This window comes from Neophocaena asiaeorientalis, unplaced genomic scaffold, assembly GCF_003031525.2.
Source record: "Neophocaena asiaeorientalis asiaeorientalis breed wild unplaced genomic scaffold, Neophocaena_asiaeorientalis_V1.1 scaffold263, whole genome shotgun sequence".
NCBI lineage: Eukaryota > Metazoa > Chordata > Mammalia > Artiodactyla > Phocoenidae > Neophocaena > Neophocaena asiaeorientalis.
Window position 1 is genome coordinate 1,527,844 of NW_020175015.1, and position 16,413 is coordinate 1,544,256.

General features: G+C 36.4%; 1 protein-coding gene across 1 annotated transcript in view; it reads right to left on the bottom strand.

Moving 5' to 3' along the window:
* Positions 1-16,413, bottom strand: part of PPME1 (protein phosphatase methylesterase 1) — a 75,886-nt gene that overhangs the window by 19,090 nt on the left and 40,383 nt on the right. The window contains exons 4-8 of the mRNA XM_024761996.1: positions 12,573-12,630; positions 12,072-12,123; positions 6,254-6,408; positions 5,271-5,361; positions 887-952 (exon numbers count right to left, since the gene is read on the bottom strand). Coding sequence (XP_024617764.1) covers positions 887-952; positions 5,271-5,361; positions 6,254-6,408; positions 12,072-12,123; positions 12,573-12,630 — 422 coding nt within the window. The remainder of the gene's footprint in view (positions 1-886; positions 953-5,270; positions 5,362-6,253; positions 6,409-12,071; positions 12,124-12,572; positions 12,631-16,413) is intronic.

Consider the following 16,413-nt stretch of genomic DNA (forward strand, 5'->3'; position numbering starts at 1 on the left):
CTGACAGATGAATGGATAAAGATGTGGCACATATATACAATGGAATATTACTCAGCCATAAAAAGAAATGAAATTGAACTATTGGTAGTGAGGTGGATGGACCTAGAGTCTGTCATACAGAGTAAAGTAAGTCAGAAAGAGAAAAACAAATACCATATGTTAACACATATATATGGAATCTTAAAAAAAAAAAAATGGCTCTGAAGAACCTAGGGGCAGGACAGGAATAAAGATGCAGACATAGAGAATGGACTTGAGGACACAGGGAGTGGGAAGAGTAAGCTGGGACAAAGTGAGAGAGTTACATGGACATATATACACTACCAAATGTAAAACAGATAGCTAGTGGGAAGCAGCCACATAGCACAGGGAGATCAGCTCGGTGCTTTGTGACCACCTAGAGGGGTGGGATAGGGAGGGTGGGAGGGAGACGCAAGAGGAAGGAGATATGGGGATATATGTATACATATAGCTGATTCACTTTGTTATACAGCAGAAACCAACACACCATTGTAAAGCAATTACACTCCAATAAAGATGTTAAAAAAAAAAATAATGAAACCATAGCTGCCAGCACTAGAGTGAACACTTAATTTAACATCCTTTCTCTGGTATTCTTCACCTTTTAACACCTACGGTTGTGCTAATAAGGTAATCCAGTATTATATAGAAGACATTATTTGGCTTTGGGATTTCTTCAAAAAAGAAGAAAGAAAAAAAGAAAATCTATATAGCTGGCCCTAATGAGCTCACTTATAAAAATTATCTAAAATAATGAAGGCATTCACCAAGATGGTAGAATAGGTATATGACAATAAAAGCAATCTGTAATTCCCTCACCCTGTTTCAGCCTCTAACCAGCCCAAGGGGGCAAAATAAGACCTACTGTTTGACTTGGCCAACCATTGAGACACGGGCAGACTCCAGATTTCGAATCTGGCCACTCTTCACACTAGAAGAGAACAGTGAGACAGGAGAGAGGAGGTTATTCAGCATCCATCTTATCATGTCACCAGGGTCAAATCAATAATTCTGCAGATTCTGTGCGATCTACTTAAAAGGTGTGGTTACCAACGTAGCTTACCATGGAGACTACCACTACTTCCCACCTGGTTATTATGGCTATAAGCCAAGCAGTAAAAATTAAGTAAAGGCATTAAAATCACTTCAGTTCTGCAAATATTTACCAGTAGGATACTATGTGCCAGGCCTGTGCTCAAGCACATAATTCAGTGGGGGAAAGAAACACAACAAATAATTTTAATATAATAAGGCAAGGTTCAAAGGAACCACTTTATTCTAAATGAGGTTAGAGAAAGCTTCCCAAATGTCTTGCCTAAACTGAGGACTGAAGATAAGTTAAGCGGAAGATAAAAGCTGGTGGTCAGAGCAAAACAGGCAGAAGGCACGCTGTGAATGAAGACACTGTGATGTGAAAAAGTCAGCAGGATGATTTTAGAAGGCAGAGTGCAAGGAGGAGCAGAGGAGAGTAAAGGAGTAGTGTGACAGAATAAGGATAGGCATGCAGGGGCTAGCTCCTAGAGGGTCTTCCATGCCATGATAGAACTTAGGAGCTTTGACTCTATAAATATAGATTAGTCTTCTCAGAGTTGGCTAAGGCCCAAGCAAAAAGACTACATGTCCCAGGCGGAACTGAAAACACCACCTGAAGCAGGCCCACAAGAACACATTTCTTCATATCTCATTTTTTAGCTTAAAACAAACAAAACATCACATAAAATTTTAGTGTACCCCCCCTTAGATAATGACTTTGTTTCTTATTTTAATGATAAACAGAGGTAATCAGAACTACTATGTCGTTTTTCTACCACAAACTGAATCTACAAATCCACTAGTATTTATAATCATATACTCTGCCTTTGAAGACTGTTTAATAGGTGAAATATCTCTGTTCCTATTCAAGGCCAATGTTGGGCACTGGTTTCCCATTCTCTCTTGTTTATGAAGACCTCGTTTCCTTTACTTATCCTGTCTCTTCCTTATGTCGTTATTTTTTTCTCTAGTGAATACTATAAAACATCCTTTAAAAACATCCTCTAGGGGACTTCCCTGGTGGTCCAGTGGCTAACACTCTGCGCTCCCAATGCAGGGGGCCCAGGTTCCATCCCTGGTTAGGGAATTAGGTCCCACATGCTACAACTGAGAGTTTGTATGCCACAGCTAAAGATCCCAGCACAGGTAGCTAGCTAGCTAAATGAATGAATGAATTTTAATGAATGAATGAATATATTTTTTAAATGATCCACATCAAAAAATAAATAAAAATAAAAACCTTCTCTAGCCTTTAAAAACATTTTCAACCCCATATTCACTTCTAGATACTAACCCATTTCTCTGCTCTCCTATACAACAAAACTTCTCAAAAAAGTTATCTTACATGCTTTCTCTACTTTGTCACCTCCCATCCTTTCCTCAACCAATATCCCCAACTTATATCAGGTTTTTATCTCCTACTTTCTGAGATTTCCTTTGTCAAGGTCACCTCCATCATGCCAATGACCATCCTAATGGTCATTTCTTAGTCTTTACCTTACTTGATCTCTCAGCAGCATTTGACCTAGATCCCCTCTCCTTCTTTCTATAATAAACACTTGCTATGCTGCTCTCTTGCTTTCCTTCTATCTCACCAACTGTGTCTTTTCAGTTTCTTTTGTTGGATCTTCCTTTCCTTCCCAAGCTCTCAATATTGTAGAGTAACCCAAGGCTCAGTTCTTGGATCTTTTTCTATCAACTAGGTGACTGCATTCAATATTTTGGCTTTAAATGTTATCTATGTGATGATGATTCTCCAATCTATCTCTAGCTCAACCTCTTCTAACTAGTGTATACAAGTGCCTACTTAACATTTTCACTTAGATGTATAATAAGCATTTCAGCTTATCCAAACAAAAATCCTGATACCCTGCTCTCAAATCTGCTGCTCTTTGTCTCTACCATTCACCAACTGCTTAGGCTAAAAACCTAGAAGTCATCCTTGAATACTGCATCTCCCCCAACCCCCTCTCCCAACACACTATCCATAAGGTAGTTCTGTCAGCTCTACCTTCAAAATACATTCCAAATATGACCACATAACTTCCTCTGTTGCCATCATAGTCTATGATTACCATCATTACTCTTTCCTACAGCTATAATTATTTCCTAACCAATTTCTCACTTTTGTTATCACCCCTACTCTCCACTCCTTCCCCTATTCTGTTTTCCTCAGAACAGACAGGTGGTGGAACCAAGACGCATATCCGTATCAGACCTCAAAGCCCAGGCTCTTTTTTTTTTTTTTAACTTTTTAAATTGGGGTATAGTTGATTAACAATGTTGTGTTAGTTTCAGGTGTACAGTAAAGTGATTCAGTTATATGTACACCTGTATCTATTCTTTTTCAAATTTCAAAGCCCAGGCTCTTAATGACTACACCCTACTGCCTCTCATTTGGATGACCAAGAGGGCAAAAGCAGAAATTCACTTTGCTTTAAATCTTTACTGAATTTAAATAGATTGGTCTTGTATTTCAACACCTTTTTAAAAAAAAAAATTATCTAGAATATCCAAAATGGCCATGAGTCATAAACTTGATTCAGATATCCAGCAGACACAAAACATAATTACCAAAAACTTCACTGTATTCTTTGATTCTAGGCTCAGAAAGTGTCTAGAAATCAGTGGCTCTCATAGAACCCAAAATATTTTAACATTCAACAAGTGGAATGTCTATTCTACCCTACATCTGGCACTAGAATCAAGACTCTGTCTCCCCTTAACAAAAGGTTCATCATGACCCCCAGGCTGGTTTGGGTGCCTGTCTTCTGTACCTTCTTCATTGTAGTGTGTTTATGCATTTACTTGTATGTACGTTCCCAGTTTTTTGATGATAGGAACTAAGCCTGATTCATCCCCAGTTCTTAGATCAGGCACTGACACATCTTAGGTACTAAAAAAAAAAAAATGTTTACTGAATAAATTTTAAGTTATTTGGAAAATTTTCTCACTAGTTGTTACTGGGGAAGCAGGCAGGGTGCCCAAGGTTCATGTTGAGCTGGCAGCAGCCGCATTCTCAGTGTGGCTGCTCAAGATGGAGAGATTTGTGGTGCTTCCAAGAGTACATCTTGCATCACAGTAGTGAACAGGGAGGCAAAAGCAACCATATCAAACACAAATATCATTCTGGCAAGCCATATTTGGCATGAGATCCTCTGTCCTAGGAGGAATCCCCAGGATATATTTACCAGGTCCTTAATTTCCACTTGATGTCTCTGAGTCAGTAAACAGATACATTCTGCCTGCTAAAGCAGCCAGCAGTATGCTATATGCTATATGAAAGTACAAAAGAAATAGAGAATAGCTTCTGACCTTATGATGCAGGAAGGGTATTAAGACAGAAATGAAAATTAACAATATAAGCATATCCCTTAAAGGAGGATTAGAAGACTTAAGGGGTAAACAGTACAATATAATACATACTTAAAGGTCTTTAGCAATTTTGCTGAAGGAGGGACCTGGGTGGTTTGTAGGAGTTATAAGAAGGGTTCTGAAGAGGGGACTAGAAATGGATTTTGAGGGATAGGTAGGAAGACAGGACACTAAAGATATTTTATCCCAAGACTGATATCCTGGGGTGAGGGATAGTGCTTTACTCATCTTTGAATCATTACCCTTTAGCACAAAGTGTTCAATAAATATAAATGCATTTAATAAATATTCAAATAATTGATTGAATTAGTGTATAATTAATAACTGAACAGCCTTTACTTAAGTGGAAGCCATAGCCAATTCTGTCAGTAATTTTTATGAGAACCATTTAGCCAAAGGGTTTTTACTTATGCAAAAACCAAATAAAAACTGAAAAGGAAACCCACGACCATCTGTTTCTCCATCTTCTCTGGAACACAGAAAGTGAATCTAGAGCCATGGAGCATCAGAGATGGAAAAGGCCTTAGAATCTCATTTAGTCCAAATTCCCACCTTAGAGATGGGAACAGCCAGACAGCAGATGATCCATAATTATTAAGATTCTAGGAGGTACTATAGTGTATTGGAAAAAGGATGGGTTTTAGAGAACTGAGCCAAGTCTGAAACATTTAAAATATTTTTTAAAAAATCTGCTCCTTATGTAAATGTTTCCATACCTGATACTACAATAAAGCTAAGGCATAGGAACTAAAATATTCCTTTTAACCTGGTGCTTGAGCTAATGAAAAAGGAAAGCTACAATCTAACATTTAAAATATAGACAATATAGATTTGTGGGTTACCTCCATTCAACGGCATTCTCCAGAGACTTGAAGGTTTTAGGACGACCACGTAAGAAATTCTGCATGCTATTAAGTGCATCCATGGCTGTACCTAGATGTTAAACAAAAAATTTTAACCACAACACTTAAGATATTCTGAGCATTTATACTTAATGTGTCAACTGTGTACATCTCCCCTCAATGACAGCAGAATTAAGTGGCACTTGGGGAAAAAAAAGAAGCAGTTTAAGAAAATTCAGAAGACTGATGTGATAGCCAGCTTCCAAGATGGCCTCCAATGGTTTTTGCCTCCTGGTATTCAACAGTCCCTCCACACTGAATAGGGCTGGCTGACTTATATGAGCAATAGTGTGACTTCTGATGCTGGGTCATAAAAGACATGGCAGTTTCTTTTTATATGTTAAATAAAATTATGGGACATACATACAACTGAAATATTATGCAGCCATAAAAGATGTTTATGAAGAGTTTTTGATGACATGTAAAATTATTACATAATGTGGGGTGTGGGCAAAATGGGTGAAGGTGTGAAAAGTATGATCTTCCAGTTATAAAATAAATAAGTCCTAGGGATGTAACATACAGCATAGTGACTATAGTTAATACTGTACTGCATATTTGAAAGTTGCTAAGAGAATAGATCTTAAAAGTTCTCATCACGAGAAAAAAAAAATGTAACTGTGTGGTGATAGATGTTAACTAGATATATTGTGGTGATCATTTCACAATATATACATATGTTAAATCATTATTTTGTACAGCTGAAACTAATGCAAAGTTATATGTCAATTGTATCCCAATAAAAAAATACTGGGAATGCCTCTGCCACAAAATAACATTAAAAAAAAGATATAAAAGACAGAGGGACATACTTCGAGATGAGAGAAGTCATATATAATGAATAAAAACAAAATAACAATAATCTACCATGGATGTTTTCTGTAAGTCAAAGATTTTGATTTGCTCAGCACTAAAAAACTTACCTTCCACAACATCGATCATGCACAGACCCAAGAGGCTTGGTACCAGGTTGGATGATGCTGTGTGGACTGCAATAGCACCACCCATGCTATGTCCAATGAGCATAATTGGAGGAGGAAGGTCCCCATACATGGCTTCAACCACATTGCCAACATCTCTGCAAAGAGAAGGAAAAAAAGCATGGAATGTACTCTGACAACACTGTAAAGATAGTTTTATTTCCTAACTCTCTCTTTTGATCTGTAACTAACAGTCCTAGGACTGTAAAGGTCTACTGGACCATCTTGCAAATGTACCTACGTAAACGTCCTAACACCCCGGCCCCGCAGTGTAGCCACACAGCTAGCTCTTCTGATAAATGGAAGTTTAAGGACTAAGAACCAAAATTTTCTAATTTTCCTTTACATCACACCTTCACTATTCCACACATTTAGTACAATTACATAAACATATATCTTTATTTTAAACCTAAGCTTGAAACTCTGGACAAATCATTTAACTGCTCTATGCCTCAGTTTCCCCATCCATAAAACAGGAAAACAATTTTAAGCATTGTAATGTAGTAAAGTTTGACGTCACAAGATGAATTGCAGCCCCAGTTTATTTTTTACTATGTGGACTTGGATTAGCTACTTAATCTCTCAGATAAAGTTTCAACATCTATAAAATGAAGATAAGAATATCAGTTACTATTCTGGATTGCTTTGAGGATTAACTGAGACACTGAATGTAAAACTACTTTGAAAAGAGTAAAGTGCTATTCAAACGTTAACTATTATTTACAATTTGTTATGTAAAGTTGTTTGAAGTATGAACACAAATTTAGTGTTCTGAGAAACTAGAAAGATGTTCAAAGCTAATTTTTATTGGCTTCTGTTCCAGTCTTTATGAGTGGATCTATTTAACAAAGTCAAACCTCAAAGCTTTGAAAATGAGAAGTAAAGCAGGAACTTTGGTTTTTATTTGCATATGGGCCTTCTATGCTATAGCAATAGGTAAGTAAGGTGTGTTTCTAGAGACCACTGTCTCTACTGTCTTCTTTTGTGAGTGGGTGAGTCAGTCAACTTCAAAAGACAGTTTTGTCTTGCTGAGTGTCACTAAATATCTCAGGCACTCACACAATGTTAGCCAAATACAGCAGTTGTGAATGTAGGGACACAGCCATTCAGATATGGTCTCCACAGTATTCAGAATGGAAAAGGTAAATGTTATTAATTATTTATGAAGGAATTAATCTTAAAAATCTCATACAACAATTACAGATGTGAATAGGGTAGTGGTAGCATCTGCAGACAATCTAAATGCGAGATAAAGACACGCAATTTTATAAGCGAAAACAAATAATAGTTTAATATTCCTTTGGAGTTAAATTTAAGGCTAAAATTTTTGGTTCATAACAGAAATAATGAGTAAAATAAAAGGATGCTATGAAAGATTATCTAGTCAGTAACTGGATGTACCACAATTTTGGTAGATGACTTCTAGGGGGATTCTATCATATTTATTAATACTAGCTCATTTCCTGAGAAGCAGTATAGCATATCACAGACATAACAGAAAAAGGAGTATCAGAGTAACTCAGATCTTGGCTCTTCTACTTTCAGTGTAGTTGCATTTTATGTAAGGTTTAGGTTCTGAAGTTGATGTCAAAGGCAAAAATCATGCTGTCAGTGCTACTTGAAAACCCCTCTAATTGCCCAATAAGATGCCCATTTTGAGATTTTTGTTTCATAGAATGATTGAACTCAGAAACAATATAAATGTTTTATTGCTTCAACTATTTCAGCAAGAATCCAACTTGTTGGCTCTTCTGATTTTTAGTAATTATCTTCATCTATTATAGAAGTTTTAATCATTTATTTTCTTTTTAACTTTTTGTGTGAGTTAGCAACTTATTGTCTCTTGGCTCTCATTCACCCTTTATTTCATGTTCTGCAAAACTGGATGAGGCTTTTAAATAGTTTTCCTTTGCCAGCCAGCAAGATGTTAAGCTATGCCAATAGAGGGCAAAGGAGAGATACTGCAGAAAAAGAGGGTTTTGTTCCTGGTTTGCACTGACTCCACAAGCTCCTGTAGTTCGTGTAGCACTCAAGACCTGAAGCACACACAGCTTCCCCAGGGCCTAGCTCCTGCAACACAGGAGGCGTCTCCAAGCACTCCATCCCTCCATCCCTCCATCCCCAATGTTCCTTTTCCTCCTCTAGCTTTTTTTTTTTTTGTAGTAGGACTCACTGATCCATTTATTAAGTCACTGTTGAGTTTCTACACAGGCCAGGTACTGTGGCAGGTCTGGGGGTACTGCGGTAAAAAGGGCCGACAAGTCCCCTTCTTCATGGAGCTTATGTTTGCAGGGAGGGGAAGTGAGCAAAGAGGTACTGAAAATCCAAGTATAAACTGGGATAATACTATGAAGGAGGGGTATAGGGAGCTGTTTGAACCTAATGGGAAGTTCATCTTTGTTTTTGTTTTTTTTTAACATCTTTTTTTTTTTTAATGTTTAGCAAAATGTTTTTCTTTCTTTTTTAACATCTTTCTTGGAGTATAATTGCTTTACAATGGTGTGTTAGTTTCTGCTGTATAACAAAGTGAATCAGCTATAAGTATACATATATCCCCATACCTCCTCCCTCCTGGGTCTTACTCTCACCCTTCTTATCCCACCCCTCTAGGTGGTCACAAAGCACAGAGCTGATCTCCCTGTGCTATGTGGCTGCTTCCCACTAACTATCTACTTTACATTTGGTAGTGTATATATGTCCATGCCACTGTCTCACTTTGTCCCTGCTTACCCTCCCACTCCCTGTGTCCTCAAGTCCATTCTCTATGTCTGTGTCTTTATTTCTGTCCTACGCCTAGGTTCTTCGGAACCTTTTTTTTTTTTTTTAGATTCCATACATATGTGTTAGCATATGGTATTTAGTTTTCTCTTTCTGACTTACTTCACTCTGTATGACAGACTCTAGGTCCATCCACCTCACTACAAATAACAACATTTCATTTTTTTATGGCTGAGTAATATTCCATTGTATATATTTGCCACATCTTCTTTATCCATCATCTGTCGATGGACATTTAGGTTACTTCCATGTCCTGGCTGTTGTAAATAGTGCTGCAGTGAACACTGTGGTACATATCTCTTTTTGAATTATGGTTTTCTCAGGGTATATGCCCAGTAGTGGGATTGCTGGGTCATATGGTAGTTCTATTTTTAGTTTTTTTAAGGAACCTCCATACTGTTCTCCATAGTGCCTGTATCAATTTACATTCCCACCAACAATGTAAAAGGGTTCCTTTTTCTCCACACCCTCTCCAGCATTTATTGCTTGTAGATTTTTTGATGATGGCCATTCTGACTGGTGTGAGGTGATACCTCATTGTAGTTTTGATTTGCATTTATTTCTCTAATGATTAGTGATACTGAGCATCCTTTCATGTGTTTGTTGGTCCCTTCTAGCTTTATTGAAGTATAATTGGTATATTAAAAATGGTGCATAATTGGGGCTTCCCTGGTAGTGCAGTGGTTAAGAATCCGCCTGCCAACGCAGCAGACACAGGTTTGAGCCCTGGTCCGGGAAGATTCCACATGCCGCGGAGCAGCTCAGCCCGTGTGCCACAACTACTGAGCTTGCACTCTAGAGCCTGCAAGCCACAACTACTGTGCCCGTGTGCACAACTACTGAAGCCCACGCACCTAGAGCCAGCTCTGCAACAAGAGAAGCCACTGCAATGAGAAGCACCTGCACCACAACAAAGAGTAGCCCCCGCTCACAGCAACTAGAGAAAGCAGCAACGAAGACCCAAAGCAGCCAAAAATAAATAAATTAAATAAATAAATTTAAAAAAAAAACAACTGTAGGCATTATGTTGTACAGCAGATATCTGGAACCACCCCCAATATTTTTGTTGCAAAGTGCCACTGGTGAGATACCTCCCTGTGAACAGCTTCTCCTGCACCCGAAAGGGCAGATTTCTGACAAGTTCTGCCATGTAACATAGTATCCAAGTGACTTCTCTGCCTTCAGTAAGCCACCATTGTGCCTTCTCCAACAAGGTCTAGATCTCAACCTCTTCCACTCAGGTTCTATCTCAGTCTGAGGGGAAATATGAAGTGGCTGCTTCTTACATCTGCTATTCCTAGTCTTTACTTCTCTCTGTTTTTCAAGTTTTTTTCCAGCTGTCTGAGATATAACTGATAAGTAAAATTGTAATATATTTAAAGTATACGATATGATGATTTGACATACGTATACACTGTGACATGATTCCCACAATCAAGTTAATTAACCCTCTATTCTTTACTTCTTACTAGCCAATTCCTCAGTACTCCAATCCTGTTACAGTTAACAAATCTTTATATTAAACTTTCCTTGTTTAAATTACTGTGTGGTTTCTCTCTCCTGATTGTCCCAGACTGATACATTATTAGGCAATGTTTCCTTAAGGTCATCAATTAATTCTTTAATTTCTTCTTGAATGTCAGTTAAGCCATCATCACCCTTGTCTGACTGCCTGGCCACTTAGATGATGTATTTCACTTTTTTGTCAACAGTCAAGAAACGCTTTAAAACTTATTCACAAATCTTTCTATAGGTATCACTAACAAGCTTGATTATTTTGGGCTTTATTGTTCTCACCTTACAAAGGAACAACTGAGGGAGCAGATTCTTGGCTCTCTTTTCATGGTTTCTCAGGCACATGTTTATTGAGTGGAATGGTCCTCTCACAGTGTTGTTTCTCTCTCTCTGCCAAGCACTATGGTTGAATGATCACAATTCTAGTCTATTAACTGTGGGACCTCATGCAGTTATTCAACCCATCTGAGCCAGTTTCCTCATTGGCAAAAAAGTGATAATATTTACACTACAGACTAATTAAAATAATTTATCCTTAACAAATGTTTAATTTACACTTAATGAAGCACATAAATAGCACCTACTATACAATACATAAATAACACCTACTATAACAATACAATTATGGTCACATGACTTTGGGTTCTGAAGGAAGCATAGTTTACTCATGGATTAAAGCTGCTAAAGTAAAAAGGGACAAGATATTTTTGGTGCCAAAAATACACTTGAGAGAGCATGCATTAAGCACATGAGAGAGTATGTATTAAAAGCAGGGTAGTTGGAAAAATCCTGTTTACAATATAGAATAGTGGTCTCCAAACACCAGTCATGGGACTGGCTGCAACAGATTCCTTTATAGAAATTTATCAAAATCTAAATGCCCAGACCCACTGGTAGAAGCACTAATTCAATAGGTCTGGGGTAGGGCCAAATCATCTGTACTTCAATCACTTCTCAGATGATTCTGATGAGTGGCCAGGTTTGAGAGCCACTGCATGTGCTATACTCATCTTTTACTTTGAGGCCCAGGGTATAATCAGTTATTCTTTAACACCCTGTTTTTGTCTTACTATAACGCTTGACAAAGAATGTGGGCAGGATATCTTAATGTCTTACAGAGCCCTTTGCATACAACTACTTTTCAAGCATGGGTCCCCAATAGATATTCAGATTCTATTCAACTCTGTCAACAGAAGAAAACTTTTCAAAAGCCAACACAAACTAAACTGTGCCTTGAAGAATTTTCAAATGCTTTAAGTGATGACCATCACATTGAATATACCAAGGAAGATGGAGGTTTCTTTCAATATTAAATAGTAAAGAAACACCAGATATAGAGAAAAGAAGTAAAATTTTCTCTGTGTTATTTGTTGTTCAACAATCTCACCAGGAGAGCGATAAAGATATACTATTATTTATAATAGTAATGGAAGCCAGGTGATTGTATAAACAGTATTAGATTACTTACTTTGCCATGGTTTCTGCAGACAGGTCTTCAGAATTCTTGACTTTTGTTTCACCTAAAAAGAAAATATTTAAAAAATAAAATTCCCATGAAGATAAATCATAAAAGCAAGAGTATTTGCTTTCAAAAAATCTCACCTTGGGATAATGAAATGGGAATTTTATAATGGTATATGATGGGCATAGCAAGGATTTTCTGTTACAGACGTATCTTTATAGTTGGCCATCTGAAGAAGGATAATTACAGTAGCAAAGATTTTTCCACATTCCTCATACATCACCAGCATCAGAATTTGGTTACGTTAGTGAACATTTTCTTAGCTAAACAACAATATATATATATGTGTGTGTATAAAAATATTTATGAAAACTGAAAGCTAGGACTTCCCTCTAAATGCACAAATGGAACAGCCCAGGCCACAATGAAATCTGTAATATTTAACACTATTCAAAGGGCTTGGCAAATATATCATTGAGTCAGTGACTAATTAAGAACTTCACTCACCATGACCTCGAAGATCCAAAGCCACAATCCTACATTGAACCCTACTAATGATTGCTGCCTAGGAGGAAGAGGAAAAGGAAAAGTATTCAGATACATCTGGGTTAGCAAATCTTTCCCCATTACCAATGTAACTTTGTCAGATGAACTGCTATCAGAATTCAAGGATCAAGAGAATCAAGAGACTTTCCACTTTAAAGCAAAATTTTAAAAATTATGATTCTCTGCTTTTTGTGTGCATATTCTGGTTATATCCCAACTTCAAAATATGGCTTTCTCCACCTAAATCCCTCTTTAAAACTTAACTCTTCCTAGCTTTTCATAAAACAGAATAAGCACCTTTATACAATGACCCTCTGAGCTTTACTATTACTTATGATTTTCATCCATACTCACTGGTTATCTTTTCCCTAATCTGGAAGGGAAATTCTCTAGATAAGGACCATGAGTCAGTTTATATCTAGGCTCAGGATATCACACAAATGTGACACTCAGATCATGAAATAACCTTGAAAGCAGCACAAGTCATGAAATCTACCAAAGATTCACTTAAGACAGAGCAGGAATACACATAAGTTTGTACCAGTTAAATAAAAATATATTGAAAAAGAAATCATAATATCATGAGGAAGTATAATTTCAGAGGTTTAAACAAGCCTGAAATAATTGAGGATCTTCTTCCTCAAATGAACTAGTTTCTTTGACAATAATATATCACAATTGGTGTTAGTAAATGTCATCAACACTTTTTTAACTTTTAAGAATAAGATAGGAAAACTATCTAGGCTAACTCTTACATTTTATGAATGAGGAAACTGAAGTCAAGAGAAAGGAAATTATTTGCTCAGGGTCATGCAACTAGTAACAAAAATAAGACCAGAATCAAGGTAAGTTACTAACATAACAGTCAATGTATACCATAAAACAAATCAGAACTCTTAAATCACATTTTCCCCTCATTTTATTTTTAACTGATTAAAACATATTTTGAATATAAATGTTCATCATAAAAAATGTTGAAAATTTAGAAAATTAATAAGAGAGGAGAAAAAACTCCTCTGATTTGCCATCCATATGTCATCTCTTTGGATATTTCCTATGATCATTTTCCCCAGCTCTGTCAAAATATTATTGATTTATAACATATGTAAGTTTAAGGTGTTCAATGGGATAATTTGATATATGTGTATAATGCAAAATGGTTACCACAATAATCTCCATCCCCTCACATAATTACCATTTGTGTGTGTGTGGGTGGGGGGACACAACATTTAAGATCTACTCTCTTAACAACTTTCAAGTATTAATACTGTATAATTAATTACAGTCACCATCCTGTACATTAGATCCCCAGAACTAATTCATCTTATAGCTGGGAGTTTGTACCCTTTCACCGACGTCTCCCCATTTCCCTCACCTCCCAGCCCTTGACAACCACCATTCTTATCTCTATTTCATGAATTCAGCATTTTTAGATTCCACGTATACATTTTAGATTCCACAATATTTGTCTTTCTCTATCTTATTTCACCTAGCATAATGCCCTGAAGGTCCTCCATGTTATTGCAAAAGGCAGGATTCCCTTTTTCATGGCTGAATATCCCTCTATGTGTGTGTGTGTGTGACATTTTCTTTATCCATTCATCCACTGATTGATGCTTAGGTTGTTTCCATGTTGTGGTTATTGCAAATGACATTGCTGTGAACATGGAGGTGCAGCTATCTCTTCAAGATCATTTTTTCATTTCTTGCAGATATACAGAAGTGGAATTGCTGGATCTTACGGGAGTACTATTTTTAATTTTTTGAAGAAACTCCATACTGTTTTCCATAGTTTGGCTATACCAATTTACATTCCCATCAACAGTGCAGAAGGGTTCCTTTTTCTCTACAGGCTCATCAACACTTGTTTCTTGCCTTTTTAATAGCCATTTTAATAGGTGTGAGGTGATATCTCATTGTGGTTTTGATTTGCATTTTCCCGATGATTAGTGATAGTGACTATCTTTTCATGCACCTGGTTGCCATTTGTATGTCTTCTTTGGAAAAATGTCTATTCAAGTCTTTTGTCCACTTTTAAATTGGATTGGTTTTTTTTGCTATTGAATTGTATGAGTCCCTTATATATTTTGGATATTAATCCCTTATCAGATAAATGGTCTGCAAATATTTTCTCCCATTCTGTAGGCTGCATTTTTATTTTGCTGACTTTTTTTTTCTTTCTTTCTTTTTTTTCTGTGCAGAAGCTTTTTAGTTTGATGTAGTCCCAACTTGTTTATTATTGCTTTTGTTGCTTGCACTTTTGGTGCCATATCCAAAAATCACTGCCACAGGGCTTTCTCCTTGTTTTCTTTCAGTAGTTTTATAGGTTCAGGTCTTACATTTAAGTTTTTAATCCATTTCAAAGTAATTTTTGTGAGTGATGTAAGATAGGGGTCTAATTTCATTCTTCTGCATGGAGTTATTCAGTTTTCCCAACACCATTTATTTTAGAGATTATCTTTTCCTCATTGAGTCTTCTTGGATCCCTTGTCAATTATTAGTTGATTGTATATGTGTGGGTTTATTCCTGAGGTTTCAATTCTGTTCCATTGGCCTATGTTTCTATTTTCATGCCAGTACAATATTATTTTGACTACTATAACTTTGTAATAAAGTTTGAGATCAGGAATTGTGTTGCCTCTAGCTTTGTTCTTTCTCAGGATTGCTTTGGCTACCTGGGGTCTTTTGTTGTTCCATAGAAATTTTAGGATTGTTTTTTCTATTTCTGTGAAAAATGTCATTGGAATTTTGAAGGGGATTGCATTGAATCTGTAGATGGCTTTGTGTAGTACAGACATTTTAACAATATTAATTCTCATGATCCATGAACATGGGCTATCTATTTGTTTGTGTCTTCTTCAATTTCTTTCATCAATGTCTTATAATTTTCAATGTACAGATCTTTCACCTCCTTGGTTAAATTTATTCCTAAGCATTTTATTTTCTGATGCTATTGTAAATGGGATTGTTTTCTTTATTTCTTTCCCAGATAATTCATTGTTAGTGTATTTAATCATATTTTAAAAATCACCTAGAAAATCAAGTCTGGTTCTACTTCTATTACTCTAACTAATGAATATCTTTAAAGAGAACAAAGGACTAAAATTCTAATATACTTTGCTATTTGCTCCTGAAAGCTAATTTACAGGAGTTATTTAATGCATTATGGTGGTACTAAAGCTTTAAATGCCAAAAACAAATCTGTATTTTGGAAATAAAATTAAGTGGCAAAGACAGTGTCAAATTTGCCTGAGTGCTGTACTTTAAAAAAGAAAGGTAAAACTAGGTCCACAAAACAGCAACAAAATATTCATTTGAAGGCAGTAAATGTCAATTCCAATTTTAAATTGAAAGCAAGAATTCAAAATCTTATGTGTCTGTCAGAAAACACTGACAATAATACTAAAAACAGATTTTTCACTCACTTATTTAACAAATCTAAAGTACATCTGCTAAAAGTCTGGCACCAATTGAGTAATGGGGTTACAGTATGAAAAAGACAGTCAATGTTCCTGCTCTCATGACGTTTACATTCTAGTTTGGTGGAGGAACACTAGTAATCAATGAATGAGCAAAGTAAATTCAGAAAGTAATACATTTTATAGATAATGAAAAATTGTGAGAGCATGTCTATGCCTCTAGATCTCGCTTCAAATAGTACAACTCTGCCACTTCTGGAATGGTTGAGTAAAAAGCAGCTATTTAAGAACTAGACTTATCCAACCATTTTCTCAATAGAAGTTGTGGTGTTAGTAATAACAGCAACAACAGTAGAATGTAATTTTTATTAAATCTTACTATG